We start from the raw sequence: 20285 nt of genomic DNA, 5'->3' as shown, positions 1-20285 counted from the left end.
AGAAATCCCTTCAGCTGTGAAGAAATAGACAAAATCCAAGGCCTCACTGAAGAAGAGCAAGATCAACTTGTGGATCTGTCCAGCTGTGGTACGATGATAAACATTTTCATCAGTGACAAAATTACGGACTTCTGGGCATCAGCACTCACGAACTACAAGAAACTTGGAGATAAGGCTATGAAAAAGATCCTTCCATTTGCAGCCACATATCGGTGTGAGCAAGCATTTTCTTCCATGTTGAAGAATACTCATTATTGTAGAACACTCAGTATAAGGTCGTTTATTGAAACTGAACTACACTTCTCGAACAATCACTATATACACACAAAGAAAACAAATATCATGTAGACGACTATTCATCAAGAGCGTCGGTGAGGTCCGTCGGAGCTGGTCCTAGCTCGGCGAGGAACTGACTGTACTGCTGTTGCGCTGGCCTTATAAAGCTGGCAGAGGTCGGCGGAGTACTCCATCTTTCCCTGTGTCTGTGAGGCGACCTCTGCAGAAAAAGGTTCGCATTAGTCTCTAGCAAGTTGTGTTTATTTTGAAGAATTGTTTTCCTCTTGGTTGCGCCTGCCAAGTGCTTGTGTATGTTATATGGTACACAGGAGTGTCTTGAGTGTAGTCTACCTGGCAGGGACCGTCTGTGGCAGACGTAACACATGTGTTTCATGAAAAACAAATATAGGAATCGTCTCGACATGCGGTCGGATTTCAGAGTGAAAGTTTCAAGATTGGAACCTAATATTTCAGAAATAATGGACTCAAAGGTCAGACTGAACTCATCTCATTAAGAACTGAAAATTAAAACTAAGTGTCTACTGATTGGGCACTCTGTTCTAAGTGTATCTTTTCAAATAAATAATACCTTGTATGAAATTAGTGTTTTCTTATTTTTCACACGTGTCTACTCAATGCAATCTCAAGTGTAGTACACTTGAAAGACCAATACACTCAGTTTTAATTTTTTCCTGTCTTTTCAGTTCATACTCAATTTTTATTTTTTTAAGGAGTTTGTTATACTAAACAACCAGATCTGAAGACAAAGATTTTGAGCAATAATCAAAAATTGAACAATAACAATGAGGGCTAAATTGAAAAAGTTTTAAGCTCAATACTTTTTCATTGATGAATATGTCAATGTTTTTTCTAAGTACCAAAAATAGAAAACGTATAAAAAGACTCTTAATTTGGCTGTTTTAGGTACTTGAGACTGTGATGTAACAAGGTACCAATCATACTCGAGGGGGGGGGGGGGGGGTCCTCGAGAAAATTTTGTTGGGAACTCCTGGCTTAGGGCATGCCACCGCTGTAGACGCATTCAGCATTCGCTGTCACTTGTGGGCCGATAAAGTGCTCGAAATTGCCTCGACTGTTGGGGAGCAAGGCCTACGTGACAGGCATCGATTACAAAATGAGAGCGCGTGGTATATGTTACAGAGACAAGGTGCCCCTGCAGCTGCTGGAGGAGGTGGGTCTGCGGCCGCTGGCGGTGGGCGAGTTCCACCTCACACGGGACACCTTCACGGCCGACGGCGCCTGTCCCAGGGTCATCCTGTTCCACCCAGACCGGCGCGCCGACCTGGCCCAGAGCCGCGTCGTGCGCGACTACCAGCTCATCCTACAGGTACCAGGGATGTGTTGTCCCCGAGTAGCCCCCATCTTTAAGCCTCTGTTGTAAAAGTATCTTTACATGGATCACAGAAATTGCATATTGACAAAAATATAGCCCAGCAATATTGCCGCGAATAGAACTGCAGCCTTATATCCGGCAGCATTGTCGGCAACTGTTACCGGCAATGTTTGCGCGAGAAGTATTTGCAAGGATAACATTGTGGCCGCGAAATGGACGAAAGCTATTGGAACGATTTGAAGTGGAATGATCATATAAAATTAATTGTTGGTAAGGCGGGTGCAAGGTTGAGATTCATTGGGAGAGTCCTTAGAAAATGTAGTCCATCAACAAAGGAGGTGGCTTACGAAACACTCGTTCGACCTGTACTTGAGTATTGCTCATCAGTGTGGGATCCGTACCAGGTCGGGTTGACAGAGGAGATAGAGAAGATCCAAAGAAGAGCGGCGCGTTTCGTCACAGGGTTATTTGGTAACCGTGATAGCGTTACGGAGATGTTTAGCAAACTCAAGTGGCAGACTCTGCTAGAGAGGCGCTCTGCACCGCGGTGTAGCTTGCTGTCCAGGTTTCGAGAGGTTGCGTTTCTGGATGAGGTATCGAATAGATTGCTTCCCCCTACTTATACCTCCCGAGGAGATCACGAATGTAAAATTAGAGAGATTCGAGCGCGCCCGGAGGCTTTCCGGCAGTTGTTCTTGCCGCGAACCATACGCGACTGGAACAGGAAAGGGAGGTAATGACAGTGATACGTAGGGTGCCCTCCGCCACACACCGTTGGGTGGCTTGCGGAGTATAAATGTAGATGTAGACGTAGAAGTGAGTCCGGCTCTTCTGTATTTGCATTCCACGAAGAAGAAAGTTAACAGGAAAAAGAGAAAAAGAGTTTGTGGATGCGTTCTTTTTTCCCAACTTCGCGAATTGCTTCCGAGACTAACTCCTCGCGAAACGATGCTCGATGCATACAGAGATGGCCAAAATTTGGATACACCAGAAACTCAGCTCATTACCCTGCCTAATACGGTGTAGGAAAACCGCTGACGTTCAAAACACCTTTCAGTCGTCTCGAAATGGATAAATGGGGGACCTGTACGGTTTTTAAGGGAGTCTTAAGCCATTCTTCCCGTAAGATTATGGCAAGTTCACGTAACGTTAATTGAGTTGGATAGCGCTCACACGCACTTCTCTCCAAAGTTCTGCACAAAGTCTCAGTAATACTGAGATTACATATATGTGATTACTCTGCTATTCACAATAAAGTGCCTGGCAGAGGGTTCAATAAACCACCTTCAAGCTGTCTCTCTACCGTTCCACTTTCGAACGGCACGCGGTGAAAGAGAGCATTTAAATTTTTCTGTGCGAACCCTGATTTCTCTTATGTAGGTGGGTGGCAACAGAATGTTTTCGCAATCGGAGGAGAAAACTGGTGATTGAAATTTCATGATAAGATCCCGTCGCAATGAAAACCGCCTTTGTTTTAACGATTGCTACTCCAATTCACGTACCATGTCTGTGACACTATCTCCCCTATTTCGCGATAATACAATACGAGCTGCCCTTCTTTGCACTTTTTCGATGTTGTCTGTCAGTCCCACCTGATGCAGATCCCACACCGCACAGCAATACTCCAGAATAGGGCGGACAAGCGTGGTGTAAGCAGTCTCTTTAGTAGACCTGTTGCACCTTCTAAGTGTTCTGCCAATAAATCGCAGCCTTTGGTTTGCTCTACCCACAATATTATCTATGTGATCGTTCCAATTTAGGTAATTTGTAATTGTAATCCCTAAGTATTTAGCTGAATTTACAGCCTCCAGATTTGTGTGACGTATCGCGTAATCGAAATTTAGCTGATTTCTTTTAGTACTCATGTGAATAACTTCGCACTTTTCTTTATTCAGGGTCAATTACCACTTTTCCCACCATACAGATATCTTACCTAAGTCATTTTGCAATTCGTTTTGATCATCTGACGACTTTACAAGACGGTAAATGACAGCATCATCTGCATACAATCTAAGACGGCTACTATGTCGTTAATGTAGATCAGGAACAACAGATGGCCTGTAACACTTCTTTGGGGAACGCCGGATATTACTTCTCTTTTACTCGATGAGTTTCCGTCTGTTACTACGAACTGTGACCTTTCTGACAAGAAATCACGAATCCAGTCGCACAACTGAGGCGATACTCCGTAGGCACGCAGTTTGGTTAGAAGACGCTTGTGAAGCCTTCTGGAAATCTAAAAATATGGAACCAATCTGACATCCCGTGTCGATAGCACTTATTACTTCATAAGTATAAAGAGCTAGTTGTGTTTCACAACAACCACATTTTCTGACTATGTGTCAATAAATCGTTTTCTTCGAGGTACTTCATAATATTCGACTACAGTATATGTTCCAAAACCCTACTGCAAATCGACGTTACTGATATAGGCCTGTAATTCAGTGGATTACTCCTACTTCCCTTTCTGGGTATTGATGTGACTTGAGCAATTTCCCAGTCTTTAGCTACGGATCTTTCTGTGGGCGAGTTTTTGTATATAATTGCTAAATATGGAGCTATTTTATCAGCATACTCTGAGAGGAACCTGACTGGTATGCAGTCTGGACCGGAGGCCTTGCCTTTATTAAGTGATTTAATGTGCCTTGCTACACCGAGGATCTCTTGTTCTATGTTTCTCATCTTGGCAGTTGTTCTTGATTGGAATTCAGGAATATTTACTTCGTCTTGTTTGGCGAAGGAATTTCGGAAAACCGTGTTTAATAACTCTGCTGTCATAAGTGACTTCTTCGTTATCGCGCAGTGAAGGTATTGATTGCGTCTTGCCATTGGTGTGCTTTATGTCTGACCAGAATCTCTTTGGATTTTCTGCCAAATTTCGAGACAGAATTTTGTTGTGGAAATTATTAAAAACATCTCGCATTGAAGTACGCGCTATATTTCGAACTTCTGTAAAACTTTGCCAATCTTGGGGATTTTGCGTTCTTTTAAATTTGGCATGCTTTTTTCGTTGCTTCTGCAACAACGATCTGACCCGTTTTGTATACCATGGGGGATCAGTACCATCATTTATTAATTTATGTGGAGTATCTCTCTCAATTGCTGTCGATACTATCTCTCTGAAAACATTCCACAACTTTTCTCCACTTACATGATCAGATCGGAAGGAGTGATGACTGTCTCTTAAAAAGGCGTTAAGAGCATTTTTATCAACTTTTTTTAATATAGATATACTTTTCTTTTCTTTTTGATGGTTGTAGGTGTTACAGTATTTGGCCTAGCAGCAACTGCCTTGTGGTCGCTAATCCCTGTATTCGTCACAACACTCACAATTTGTCCAGGATTATTTCTTACTAAAAGGTCAAGTATCCTTTCGCAACCGTTTATGCTTCGAGTGGGCTCATGAACTAATTGTTCAAAATAATTTTCTGAGAAAGCATCCAGTACAATTTCGGATAACGTTTTTATGTTTGCCGCCGGGTTTAAACGTATAATTTTTCCAGCATATTGAGGGTAGATTGAAGTCACCACCGACTATAATTGTATGAGCAGGGTACTTATTTGAAATAAGACTAAAATTTTTTTTAACTGTTCAGCAACTATATCTTCCTAGTCGGGGGTCGGTAAAACGATCCAATTAATAGTTTAGTCCGATTGTCAGGTATTACCTCTACCCATACTATTTCACACGAACTATCTACTTCAATTTCGCTACAAGGCAAACTACCTCTGACAGCAATGAATACTCCACCACCAACTGTATTTAATCTATTCTTTCTGAACACTGTTAGATCGTTTGAAAAAATTTCGGCTGAATTTATTTCCGGCTTTAGCCAGCTCTCTGTACCTACAACTATTTGAGCTTCAGTGCTTTCTATTAGGGCTTTGAGTTCTGGCTCTTTACCAACACAGCTACGACAATTTACAACTACAATACCAATCGTTTCTACAACTACCTTACTGTGTTTTACCTGCCCACTTTTAGACGGACGCCCCTTCTGTGATTCCTTGAGAACCTCTAACCTAAAAAAAACCGCCCAGTCCCTTCCATACAGCCCCCGCTACCCGTGTAGCCGCCTCCTGTGTGTAGTGGACTCCTGACCTATTAAGCGGAATGCGGAAACCCACCTCCCGATGGCTCAATCAAGGAATCTGCAGCCTACACAGTCACAGAACCGCCTGAGCCTCTGATTCAGACCGTCCTCTCGGCTCTGCACCAAAAGACCACAGTCGGTTCTTTCGACGATGCTGCAAATGGTGAGCTCCGCCTTAATCTCGGAAGCAAGACTGGCAGTCTTTACCATTTCCGCTAGCCGCCCGAAACCAGACAGAATCTGCTCCGCTCCAAAGCGACACACGCCATTGGTACCGACATGAGCCACCACCTGCAATTGGCTGCACCCTGTACTCTTCATGGCATCCGGAAGCACCCTTTCCACATCCGGAATGACTCCCCCGGAATGCACACTGGCTTCCTTCCCCTCCTTGGCAGCCATGTTCCTAAAGGGCCCCATTATGCGCCCAACGATGGAGCTCCAAACTACCAGCAAACCCACGCTCTGTGAATGCCCAGACCTTGCGGGCCGAGAAACTTCCTCTGGAACAGGGTGAACGATTGCATCCTGCTCCGAGACATCGTCAGCCACGGATAACGCTCTTAACCTGTTCGTCAAACGAACCGGGAAGGCCCCACGATCGGCTCCTCAGAAAGTTTTTCGCTGCCTGCCAGACTGGAATTATCTACCACTCGACGATGGGTTAGGGGTCAACCTCAGTGCAGGCAGTACCCAAGGTGTTCACAGCAGTGGCCCGATTGGAGGAAACGTGGGACGTGTTCAACGTCCCTCGCATCCCCGCATTCGATCACCCACGGTGACGCCCCTTGGCAACAGCCTCAAGCTGTGTGACGGAAGCCAACGCAGCCTGGAGCTTTGAGCGAAGGGTCGCCAACTCAGCTCGAATCTGTACACAACAATCACAGTTCCTATCCATTACTGCAGTCGGTCCTGTTTTAAGCTCGTCAAAATATGCAACAAATGAACGGTGTACTCGCCTTATTAGTAGCAGGAACTAGCGGTGCGCTCTCGCTGATGGTCTAACCGACATTGAGCTGTTCTAACCAAACAAACAAAAACCTGTACGATACGAGGGTCGATACAACGGTCAATAGCAACGGCGGTACTGTACACTACACTGTTATTGAAATAAAAGGTTGTGCCTAGTAAGCACTCGAACACGCAAGAAATTACAAAAATAGGGTCTATTGAAGCAGGGGATACAACCCGTTGGCTTTGACCAATGACGTCATACCTTAGTCATAGATAGTAATGTCTTCACTTCGAGGCATAGATAATAAAACAGTTCTGTGTTCTAATAAGCGCTATCATTAAAATAATTGAATGTGAATTTAAAAGCGATCGCTTCATATTCGTTAAATTATTAAATGTGTGATTTAATTAAGTTAATTGTTTGTTTCTTATTCAGACGGTATTTAATATTTTTCGTAATGATATTGAGGTAATGTGGATTATTAGTTTTTATTGTAGAACAATTTTTAGTGTCTTATTTTCGTTTATAGGAATGGATTTGTCTATCCCAATGAATCTTGACGATTTAAGGGAAGCCATGGGCCAAGACACGTTGACCACAATTTGCTTCATGCAAATGTGTGGTCTGATTGCGGAATACGTCCAATGTCGTGAGTGCGGCGAACGTATGCGCCTCACGAGTGTATCAAGTCGCCGTACTCACGACTTATTTGTATGGAGGTGCAGCAGAGACCGGTTATGGCGCTCTATTAGGAGGGGAACATGGTTCGAGAAATCTAAGCTCGCCCTGAGAGACATAATGAAAATCACATACTGTTGGTGTTTAAGATATTCTGTGTGGCTGTGTGTGCATGAATGTCGTGTGAGTAAGCGTACGGTAGTAGACTGGTACTCGTTTTGTAGGGAAGTTTGTGGGGAATATATGAAATATAGGGGGCCGTTGTGGGGGCCGGGCGTTATGGTCGAAATTGACGAATCTCATTTTGGGAAAAGGAAATACAATAGGGGGGGGGGGGGGACCTCCGGTGGGATTGTGGGTGTGGGGGGCAGTAGTTTCAGGTCAGCATTGTGATGATGTAGTGTTCAGAGTAGTACCAAATAGAAGTGAGGAAGTTTTGGTTAATTGAGGATCAGGTTGCAGAGGCTTCTATTGTTATTTCAGACGGGTTTTTTCGTATAGGGATTTAGGGGATAGGGGTTACCAACATCTAGTAGTAAACCACAACATTGAATTTAGATCTCTATCGACAGGCTCCTGCACTAACAGCATAGAGGGGTACTGGTCTGCGGTAAAATCTCTTATAGGGAAAGGGAAACGTCAGATTTCGACTCTTCAAAGCCATCTAGACGAGTAGTCGTGGAGACAAAGTATTCCGCGGACATATTGCCCGTTTAAATGTTTTATTAAACATGTTGACAAAATGTACCGTCCCAAACATCTCAGTTAATTTCAGAGGTAGAGAGGGAGGGAGGGAGGGAGAGAGGTTTCGTAATGTTGTGTTTGTTGTGAGTGTGGGTATGTGATTTTCATTACTGTCTGTGTAGGCGAGCTTCCGTTATTCCTCGATATTTCCCATGTGGTAAGTTCACTTTTCCATTTGCTTCTTTCCCTGTATTTCACTATTTTGCCATATTTCAGTGTTTTATTCCACCAATATGTCCATTTTCGTGTTGATAAGTACGTAACAGAAATTTGGCAGCTGTCGATCTTGTTTCGTTTTCCAGCTCTAGTATCAGTACGACATTTTCGAATGTGTACTTGCGAAACCCCCGTCACAACTAAAATTTGTATCCCGTGTTTCATTTAGGGTTTACTGAAGCGGAGGATACATCGTTCAAGTGAAGAACACAACAGTAATGCTAATGAAAACGAAGAAATCGATTTACAACACACTCGTATTCCGTACTGTACTTAGCTTTTAATTTGTATCTGGTGTTTCATTTATGGTTTAGTGAAACAGGCGATACATAGTTCAAGTGAACAACAGGACAGTAATGCTACTTAAAACTAAGAAATCGACGTACGCTAAACTTGTATCCCGTACTGCACAAGCGATATAGTTCGAAAGTGTTTCAAGATACAACTGGCATATATCTCACGTGATGTATTCTTTGCTAGTAACATCTTTCATTTATTTCTTTCCATTGTATTTTGCGCAGAAATACTAAGATATAAATACTCGATATCGTTAACGTGAAAATACTGCTGGCCCTTACATATGCGAAATATAGTTTTTCTCTCTCGCATTCCTTTGTTTCTGAACATTCTTCTCAGCTCTTTCATCTTTGTAATACATGCTCTCTGGCGAATTCTGACGTCATTGGTCAAAGCCGACAGGTTGTATACCCTGCTAAACTAGACCCCAAAAATAAACTAGTAACTACACAGATAACTAAACAAACTCGCTCCTGTTTGAAGATCGTAAAAATATGTAACAAGCGAACGGTGTACTCGTCTTATTAGTTGCAGGAACTAGCGGTGTGCTCTCACTGACGGTCTAACCGACACTAGTGATGGTGGTGGCCAGACTAGCTGCGACGTATCACGGTCACAAAAACTGTCCTGAACGGCGGGAGCTGTATGAACAGAAGCCTTGTTGGCTTGCATCACCGCTTGGGAACAAATATTGTACCAAGGGATGGACCTGATCAGCTCGTGGCAGTAATGCAACTCTACAGAATACTAGTGGGGCCCAAATGAGGCAATGCCACGACGTGGCTGGCCAAACCATCACTGAACCTCCGCCATGTTTCACTCTTAGACGTAAGCTAGGCTAGAAATTGAAAATAGTATGACAAAAGACTCATCCGACCAAATGACCTCCTTCTATTGCTCCATATGGCAGCTTTATGGTTTCGGCACCACCATGCATTTATATCAGTGATGAGTGGTTGTGGAATTCCTGCTGGTCCTGCGATTCCCAGCTTATAGAGCTGCCTTCGTGTTGTTTTGATGCTGACAGGGTTCGCGAGTGTGACATTCAGTTCCATTGACTTTTGCATCTGTAGTCCTTTTATTTTTGGTGAGAATCCTCGTCAATGACCGTCCATCACCATAACACACACTTTCGTCCGCGTTGTGACTTAGCGGATGATGTTTTTCCGCTTTCGCTGTATGAGGTACGAATCTTCGATATTGTTTCTCTTGAAACACCGAATATTTGGGCTACCATTGTTACAGTAGTACCCACCACACGAGCAGAAACAATCTGCCCACATTCCAGTCGTCTTAGCGTCGACATAATGCACTCACAACTACGCAGAACACTGTTCTGCCCACGACTGACACAACGTACTGAAGGTATGCACAGGTGCCGTTCGTAGTCTGATACAACAGTGCCGCCACCTTCAGGGTTGCCTAGCATCTCCATTAATGTTCACGCTTGCATTTCTCGAGGTATTCCCATATTTTCGTCCAACTTCTGTACCGTTAATACAATATTGAAGTAGGATTTAGAATAAATCGTAAAGCAGTTCGTCCGGAAACTGTGAAGACCAATACCAATATGAAAGACTGTAGACCATCTTACAAACTGATTGGCGTTCGCCTCGCATTTTTCGCTACTCGTGATTCATGCAAAAGTTCAAATGGTTCAAACTGCTTCAAGCACTATAGGACATAACATTTGAGGTCATCAATCCCCTAGACTTAGAAACTACTTAAACCTAACTAACCTACAGACATCACACACATCCATGTCCAAGGCAGGATTCGAACCTGCGACCGTAGCAGAAGCGAAGTTCCGAACTGAAGCGCGTAGAACCGCTCGGCCACAACGGCCGGCTGCAAAAGTTCGTTGTGCATTTTCTAGGTGCACTTCTGATGTATATTTCTCTTTGGACCAGATATTTGCCAATCTTAGGCGGAAAAAATCAAGGAATTCATTGATATGTTAAGCACGCCATGAATATCCTGGGCCTGACAGCGTTCTTTTCGTTTAGTCGAAGTCAGTCCATGGGGACTGACAGCACAGTTTTATTTAAGAAGACGTCATTGCGTAGGAACGCCATTGTCTAGAGTAAAAAACAAATTTCAGAAGTTCCAACATACTGATGGAAGATAGGGCCAGCAACCTTTTTTTTCCTTTATTGAGTTGCGATTTCCCCGAAGGGGGCGGGCCGGCAGCAGCTTAGTATGCCGATCGTCAGCCTACAGGATTTGTTTTAAAAAATGAAAATAATAAATAATAAAAGCAGGCAATGAAATCGGTGACTTAAATGGTAAAATGGCGGAAAATTGTGGAACCTAAAACATAAAACAAAGGATTGGTGATGCTAATAAAATACACAGGAAGCAGACAGGTAAAATAATAGACAGACAATTAAAAAACACAGAGACAGTCTGGTTTCTGTTCGCAAGAGATATAAAGAGATATAAAAATCACACCCAGTGACAGCATGATTTCTGTTCACAACAGTTTGGAAACACGCACAACACAACCACAGCCAAGTGCAGATGGAGGGAACCTGGAGAGATGATGGGAAAGAAAAGGGAGGAAGGAGAGGAAAAACGAAGTGGTGGGAGAGGGGGGGAAGGAGCCGACGGAGGATGAGGACTCATAGGAGTGGGGGGGGGGGGGGCAGGGCAGACACGAGTGGGAGTGGGGAAAGGCAGAGGAGGGGAATGCTAAAGGACTCAGGGGGGGGGGGGACAAGGGAGGCACAGAGAGGGTAGGCGGGGAAAAAACTGGATGGAAGGGGGAAAGAGGGAGCCTAGGGAAAGGACAGAGGAAAGGAGGGGGAGATTAGGATCAGAGTTGATAGGAGGGATAAATGGAGGGAGAGAGGGCATCATCCAGGAGGGGGAGATGGCCAGCAACTTGGGTATTAAATATTTATTTTCTTCCAATATCCGTCATAGTTGCGAGAGCAGTGATTTCCTTGTGGTGACTGGTTTTGGACCATTACGTCCATCTTCAAACCATGACCGTACATCAGTCGTCCTCAAACTTCGGCCCGCGGATAGCATGCTACCGAATCAGTTACTCGTGCTGCCCACGATTTTCAGCCGTATTTTATAATGGTATGCGTCTAGCAACTAACAGTCAAATTGACGGACAGAGGGCTACTGCGGTATTAGTCGATATAGTAGGGAGAATATCTTATTGTTTGTCTTCCAATATTGACAACCCATGGAAATGCGGGAGTGGATTCGTCAATGCGCGTTAAATGGTTCAAATGGCTCTGAGCACTATGGGACTTAACATCTTAGGTCATCAGTCCCCTAGAACCTAAAACTACTTAAACCTAACTAACCTAAGGACACCACACACATCCATGCCCAAGGCAGGATTCGAACCTGCGACCGTAGCAGTCCCGCGGTTCCGCACGGCCGCCGCGGTCAGCCGCGTTAGGGAGACCGTCATCTTTAAATGCAGTACCTATTTGTAGCAAGGAACATGAAATTAAATTAAGACTGTTCCAATACAGCCGGCCGGGGTGGCCGAGCGGTTCTAGGCGCTACAGTCTGGAGCCGCGCGACCGCTACGGTCGCAGGTTCGAATCCTGCCTCGGGCATGGATGTGTGTGATGTCCTTAGGTTAGTTAGCTTTAAGGATTTCTAAGGAGAGGGGACTGATGACCTCAGAAGTTAATTCCCATAGTGCTCAGAGCCATTTGAACCATTTTTTGTTCCAATACAACGCATTGAGTAGAAGAAAAATGACACTGACCACATATAGCAAACATTTATACGCGTTCGTAGGCTTCCACGGCAGTGAACCGCCTTGAAGAGAACCGCAGCAAATCGGTCGAAACTTCTGCAAGTTAGTTGTTTTAGTAGTTTACAACGACGTGACTCAGTACCAAAAATTATTATAACCAAAGTTTATGCACATATCTCATTTTGCATAATGCATTTAAATATAAGTACAGTTACTGTTATTAACCAATTAAACATCTGCTCACAGAGACAACAAACAACACTTCGTCAGGCAATTACATTGTCACAACTGAGGTGGCATCTGTCTCAGAGATCAGTCGACACGAAATGCTCTGAATCGTGCCGACTTTTAACGATCAGTACATGGGGCCGGATGCCAATTTATAGCGCCCTTTCTGGAGATAGTCTGTTTGGGATTCGTAATATATTAATTTATGTATGTTACTAATTAATAATAAGACGAGTATATATGCGGGCCAAGTGCCGCTCAACAATGTCAGAATTGTCTCTTGAGCAAAATTTTTGATGACCACTACTTTGGATCGTCTCTTAAAAGTTCAATTCCTCGTCGACGAACCAAACAAAGATTTAAAAAAATATTATGATCCTGGTGAAACACTGTAAGTGGCAACCAAAATGTTTTCGTTCGAAGGCCACACTAACCCCTTGCCAACATTTTGGTGGTTATACACTCGCGTCAGAGTCGCGCTGGGTTGCATATGCAGTGCAGCAACGCCCCGAAACGGAAACGTTTTTATCGTCTCTTATATGTATTGATAGGTCTCTTTGACCATTCAAAGGACGAATTACATTGAGGCAATATTTGAAACCAAATAGACTCGAGCATGGCATCAAAATGTTTAAATTGTGGTACGATAGTGGATATTGCAATACTTTTCGAATAATAAAAAAAAAAAAGAAATACCACACCAACAAATGTTGTGATGAATTTGTCAGAATCTTGGGTGAAAACTTCCGGGCTATTAATGCGAGAGCCCCCTCAAGCCTAAGTGGCAGTAGGCGTTTTAGCTCGGAAGATGCGTCCGCAGCAGGACACCAGTCGTCAGGAAGATGTTTTATACATCGACCACGGCATCTCAGCCAGGGAGTTTTTACTGAAGAAGACGCCGGCCGTGAAAACCTACATTGTATGATTGTGTCAAGATGTTTTCAGTAAAGGCCATACAATACTGTTAATTCATATTAACTTGTAGGTTTGGCAACAAGGCTCGAAGCAAAGGGCACGCATTTGGCTGGTACCCTTCGATTAAATCGCAAAGGAAAACCCAAAGAAACTGTAACAACCAAACAGAAACGCGGGGAACTGATTGCAAAAGAGAATAATCAGGGAATTACGGTCCTGAAATGGAAAGACAAAATAAATGTTTTGGTTCTTTCCAGCAAACATTCGAGCGAAATGAGCAATGTTTATCTATATAAACGATTTGGGAGACAATTTGAGCAGCCGTCTTCGGTTGTTTGCACATCACGCTGTTGTTTATCGACTAATAAAGTCATCAGAAGATCAAAACAAACTGCAAAACGATTTAGAAAAAATATTTGAATGGTGCGAAAAGTGACAGTTGACCCAAAATAACGAAAAGTGTGAGGCCGTCCACATGAGTGCTAAAAGGAACTCGTTAAACTGCGGTTACACGATAAATCAATCTAATCTAAAAACCATAAATTCAACTAAATACCTAGGTATTACAATTGCGAACGACTTAAATTGAAAGGAACACATAGAAAATGTTGTGGAGAAGGCTAACCAAAGGCTGCGTTTTATTGGCAGGACACTTAGAAAATGTAATAGACCCACTAAGGAGAGTGACTACACTACGCTTGTGCGTCCTCTTTTAGAATACTGCTGCGCGGTGTGGGATCCTTACCAGAGAGGATTGGCGGAGTACATCGAAATACACTCCTGGAAATGGAAAAAAGAACACATTGACACCGGTGTGTCAGACCCACCATACTTGCTCCGGACACTGCGAGAGGGCTGTACAAGCAATGACCACACGCACGGCACAGGGGACACACCAGGAACCGCAGTGTTGGCCGTCGAATGGCGCTAGCTGCGCAGCATTTGTGCACCGCCGCCGTCAGTGTCAGCCAGTTTGCCGTGGCATACGGAGCTCCATCGCAGTCTTTAACACTGGTAGCATGCCGCGACAGCGTGGACGTGAACCGTATGTGCAGTTGACGGACTTTGAGCGAGGGCGTATAGTGGGCATGCGGGAGGCCGGGTGGACGTACCGCCGAATTGCTCAACACGTGGGGCGTGAGGTCTCCACAGTACATCGATGTTGTCGCCAGTGGTCGGCGGAAGGTGCACGTGCCCATCGACCTGGGACCGGACCGCAGCGACGCACGGATGCACGCCAAGACTGTAGGATCCTACGCAGTGCCATAGGGGACCGCACCGCCAATTCCCAGCAAATTAGGGACACTGTTGCTCCTGGGGTATCGGCGAGGACCATTCGCAACCGTCTCCATGAAGCTGGGCTACGGTCCCGCACACCGTTAGGCCGTCTTCCGCTCACGCCCCAACATCGTGCAGCCCGCCTCCAGTGGTGTCGCGACAGGCGTGAATGGAGGGACGAATGGAGACGTGTCGTCTTCAGCGATGAGAGTCGCTTCTGCCTTGGTGCCAATGATGGTCGTATGCGTGTTTGGCGCCGTGCAGGTGAGCGCCACAATCAGGACTGCATACGACCGAGGCACACAGGGCCAACACCCGGCATCATGGTGTGGGGAGCGATCTCCTACACTGGCCGTACACCACTGGTGATCGTCGAGGGGACACTGAATAGTGCATGGTACATCCAAACCGTCATCGAACCCATCGTTCTACCATTCCTAGACCGGCAAGGGAACTTGCTGTTCCAACAGGACAATGCACGTCCGCATGTATCCCGTGCCACCCAACGTGCTCTAGAAGGTGTAAGTCAACTACCCTGGCCAGCAAGATCTCCGGATCTTGTCCCCCATTGAGCATGTTTGGGACTGGATGAAGCGTCGTCTCACGCGGTCTGCACGTCCAGCACGAACGCTGGTCCAACTGAGGCGCCAGGTGGAAATGGCATGGCAAGCCGTTCCACAGGACTACATCCAGCATCTCTACGATCGTCTCCATGGGAGAATAGCAGCCTGCATTGCTGCGAAAGGTGGATATTCACTGTACTAGTGCCGACATTGTGCATGCTCTGTTGCCTGTGTCTATGTGCCTGTGGTTCTGTCAGTGTGATCATGTGATGTATCTGACCCCAGGAATGTGTCAATAAAGTTTCCCCTTCCTGGGACAATGAATTCACGGTGTTCTTATTTCAATTTCCAGGAGTGTAGTTCAAAGAAGGGCAGCACGTTTTGTATTATCACGAAATATGGGAGAGAGTGTCACAGAAATGATACAGGATTTGGGCTGGAAATCATTAAAAGAAAGGCGTTTTTTGTTGCGACGGAATCTTCTCACGAAATTCCAATCACCAACTTTCTCCTCCGAATGCGAAAATATTTTGTTGACACTGATCTACATAGCGAGGAACGATTACCAAGATAAAATAAGGGAAATCATAGCTCATACGGAAAGATATAGATGTTCATTCTTTCCGCGGTATATGAGATTGGAATTATAGAGAATTGTGAAGGTGGTTCCATGAACCCTCTGCCAGGCACTTAAATGTGATTTGCAGAGTATCCATGTAGATGTAGATGAAGATGATAACCAAAAGAAGGGGTTATCGAAAACCAACAATTGTTACTGAATATAATCAGGAAAACAATGCTACCGACCTTCCAAATCAGATGCGTGCACATAACGGACCATTGAGAAAGACAGTAACATGCTTTAGAAAATTAGCATATCATCTTTTTTTGAACACGGCTGTTGTGAATGCGTTACGTATATTCCAAAATGTGATGGGACGGAAAATGTGAATCAAAATATTTAGGAAAATAGTTTGCAGATGCTCCCACATGGCATTCTGATGAAGGAAATCCAGTCAGTGTCGATACAAGATGAAGGAAATACCAGTTGAAAGCAAAGGAAGGAAAGGGGCATACAGAGCACAGATACTGTTCTGAATGTTACATGAAAAACACGGAAACATTTGGGCGCAATGCAGCTAGAATATTAACTAAACAGATGATTACATTTTGTAATAAGCGTAAATCTAATTCCCTTCTTCGTACTGAATGTTTGAATAAACTTTATTCAAACTACAACACTCGTTTTTCATTCTTCTTTTTTTGCAATATCCGTCACCATTGCGATAACAGTCATTTCTTTGTGGCGACTAGTGTCTGACCTCATGTCCATTTTTCAAACCATGGCTTTACCCGTAAGGGTGCTCATACAGTTCCAACCAATGTACTTGTGAGTAACCGAATATTCGTTACTCCTCATTAGTAATTAATGCATAAATTTAAAAAATGATGAAAAAGTTCATCATTTTGTATTTATGTAATGAAAACTAGTGAAGAATAACGAATATTCGGTTACTGAAATGTACACTGGTTGGAAATCTACGTGTAAGCCAGTGGTCTTCACACTCTTTTGTTCAACAGCCAGTACTGACATTGTGGATGGCACCTCGGGCCGCATATCTACCGTTCCTATTACAGACTGACAACCTATGTAAATTAGAACGTTACGGGCCCTAACGGACTACCTGTAGTAATGATGTGATAAGTTGGCCACAGGCCCCAAGTACTGATCGTTAAAAGTCGTCGGCGCCATTCGCAACACTTCGTGGCGGCTGTTCTGTGTTTCAGACTGCTGCCACTATCAGAGACTCCAAAGCTGTAATACTTTTAAGTGCCTGACGAATTGTTGTATGTTGTTTGTGGGTGAGGGAATGATTAGTTGATTAATAACAGTAATTGTACTCGCATTTAAATGCGTAATGCGATATGACCACAAATGTTTATTAAATTCTTTCCACGTAATTTTTCTCCTACTGATGACGTTGTAGTACAACAGCCTTAATTTAATTTCACATTCCTTGGTGCAAATATGTACCGCACTCGAAGACGACCGTCTCTATAACGCGTACTCACGAATCCATGCTACTTCCGTGTCAAAATTTCCACAACAGCAGCTAACCGGTATGAGACGCTCACATCCGCGGGTTGTCAGTACTGGAAGACAAAGAGTAAAATATTCCCCCTCTCACATCCTCTAACCCCTCAGTGGCAGCACTGCTTAACCTCTATCCTTGAGGTAGACGGTTAGTTTTAATTAGCTCACGGCCGAATTTACCAATGTTAATTAAAGTTAAGCAAAGTTAAGCACGTCTTAAAAGATTACTGTCTCTGTAAATATTTTTGTTTGTTACTCAGCAGGAAAACTTCACTCTTAAAAAGCTCTTACTATTAGTGACGTTTTTGGATATGGCTGTTAATTGCTAGATGCATTTTATTATAAAATAGAGCTGAGATGCGCAGGCCGCACGAATAATCGATTCACCACAAAAGAAAGCCCAGGAGAATCGGCTCCATGCTCAACGTGTTAAGGGCGTTTGAAGTAAAAATGCAATGTTTGTGTTGATATTTTGCTTTGGTCCAACAGTACAGTCAACCATGAACTTCATAAATGCGACACAAATACGACCAGAGTTATGGGCCGCGAAAAGTTCTAATGTTCAAATGTGTGTGAATTCCTAAGGGACCAAATTGCTGAGGTCAGCAGTCCCTAGACTTACACACTACTTAAACTAATTTATGCTAAGAACAACACACACACACACCCATGCTCGAGGGAGGACTCGAACCTCCGACGGGAGAGGCGGCGCATTCCGTGACACGGCGCCTCAAACCGCGCGGCCACTCCACGCGGCCCGCGAAAAGTAATGCACACAAAGACCGTAATTAAAAAAGGACAGTTGGCAATTGTCAGCACATAAACACGAAAACGCTCATTAGACTGTTCATTACATTCAGGAAGCCATGTAATTATTCTTCATTCCTACTGCTTGACAGTTCTCAATTAACGTAGATTACATTTTCATCTCGAATTACATATTCGTCTAAATAAAAAGCTCCTATATCGATGTTTGCTGTGGAAACACTGTCTCCACTTTCACGCACACCATAATTACGGCCGAACCGCACAATAACCCTAAGTTCGTTGTGGTGCGGCGGTGGGGTGGGTGGACTGTTGTGGCCTGTTGTGTGGTTGTGAAGCACTGAAGGCTACGGTTGGACGAAGCCTCTCCGTTGTTTCTAGGTCCCCAGTTTAATACACAATACACAAATAAAAAGCTCTGTGAAAACATCTTACACTGGGCCGCGAGCAGGAAAATTTGCAGAAGGGGCTCAGACACCTGGAGAAACCGAACGCTAGGCAGAGTGACCCTCAGTACCGGATGCTAAAAGAAACAGAACAGGTGGTATGTCCTGCGGTGACACTATGACGCCAGAATATGTTTTAATGAGCTGTGTGTGGTGGTGGGTGATGTGCCATCTTTGACGGACACCTGGAAGAATGGTTTTATCGGATGGAACGCTGGAAAGCCGGATTTGTTCGAAATACACAGACCGCTCTAGATAACATCTGAGACTGCAATGAGGAACAGCACAGTTTAGGACACCTTTGAAGTTGTGGAACGTGACCACCGAGCTCAGGCACTGCTAGACAAAATGTTTAACACAATCTGAAAACCACCATTAATGGTAACATCAACAATTCGAAGTGTGAAGAAAAACATGGCTGTGTTCACTAAGGTCCATCCTCATTGGCCACAGACAGAGACAGAAAGACAGTGGGAGAGAGTTTGTTAGTGCCAGGTGCTAGGTAGCTTTTTACTAGTTCTGCATCTGACATTGGAGACAGGGAAGGAGACCAGCGTCTTTTCACACAGCTTTCCACTGGTCGGCACTTGGAGTGTCTATCGTTTAGCCTATCAAGTTACATGTTAAAAAAATGTAGAGACACGAGTCTTCCTCGTAGAATGCAGACAGCACAAAATCACTCTTCAGCCAAGTCTCATTAGCCAGGTGTCTTTCACCCATCCCTCTCTACAACCAGGTGTCTCTGCAGCTAGGTGCATCTGTGAACACTTGATGAGCTGGTGACTTAGGCATTTTTTTGGGTGATTCGAAGACTGATTTTGCACTACTTCAGCCTCCACTATCAGTTTAACATGGTAAGATGTAGCAGCTATAGCGAGATGAGCTATAGGGAAACTCAAGTCATTTTTATTGAGACTCGGTAATTTCAGGCTTCATTCTGAAGACTTTTCTGCCGCAATAGGTTCAATATGTTTTAACTCGAGCCACAGATGCAATCGGATATCCTTTTATTGAACTTTCTGTTTTTAACCTTCACAACACCAAGGGGGCAGGGGGTACTCATCCCCACCTTTTGAAGGTGTAATGTAGTTAGTTATTTTAAATTTTAAAAATTAAAAAAAATAGGATTTCTTCTACTGGATTCCGTAATTGTTTTAATTTTTTCAGTAAAACTCAAGCCAAAAAGTTAAGTCTTAGTTGTGGCCCTGACTTTCACAATAAATGTCATATCCGTATTGGTAAGATCAGGACTTTCTGTACTGTAGCAGTCCTATCTCTCTACAATCCAGGTTTCATGAAAGTATGAATCGTTGCAGTGATACAGCGTGTGAATGTTACGTTCATCCTTAAGTTTTACACACTAGTGTGTTTAAAAGTTCTGGTACGCCCATGTTACGCGCTTTTTGGAGTCCGACGGGTGGCACGAGCCGAGTCACACGAGCCGATAAGCTAACAGTATCTGCGCCGTCCCCGCTTCACGGTCATGCGCTCTCGTCACCAAAGAGAGTTTTCTCTCACGACTAACCATATTGCGACGGATACTGATGTGTACAGGTGGTCCTAATACACTACTGGCCATTAAAATTGCTACACCAGGAAGATAACATGCTACAGACACGAAATTTAACCGACAGGAAGAAGACGCTGTGATATG

General features: G+C 44.1%; 1 protein-coding gene across 1 annotated transcript in view; it reads left to right on the top strand.

Moving 5' to 3' along the window:
• The window catches only part of LOC126095474 (putative methyltransferase NSUN7), a 165775-nt gene that overhangs the window by 56580 nt on the left and 88910 nt on the right, over positions 1 to 20285 (top strand). Inside the window, exon 4 of the mRNA XM_049910263.1 lies at positions 1438 to 1624. Within this exon, the coding sequence (XP_049766220.1) occupies positions 1438 to 1624 (187 nt within the window). The remainder of the gene's footprint in view (positions 1 to 1437; positions 1625 to 20285) is intronic.

The sequence above is a fragment of the Schistocerca cancellata genome, chromosome 8 (genome assembly GCF_023864275.1).
Source record: "Schistocerca cancellata isolate TAMUIC-IGC-003103 chromosome 8, iqSchCanc2.1, whole genome shotgun sequence".
NCBI classification, from domain to species: domain Eukaryota; kingdom Metazoa; phylum Arthropoda; class Insecta; order Orthoptera; family Acrididae; genus Schistocerca; species Schistocerca cancellata.
This window is presented reverse-complemented; position numbering and strand designations above follow the sequence as displayed.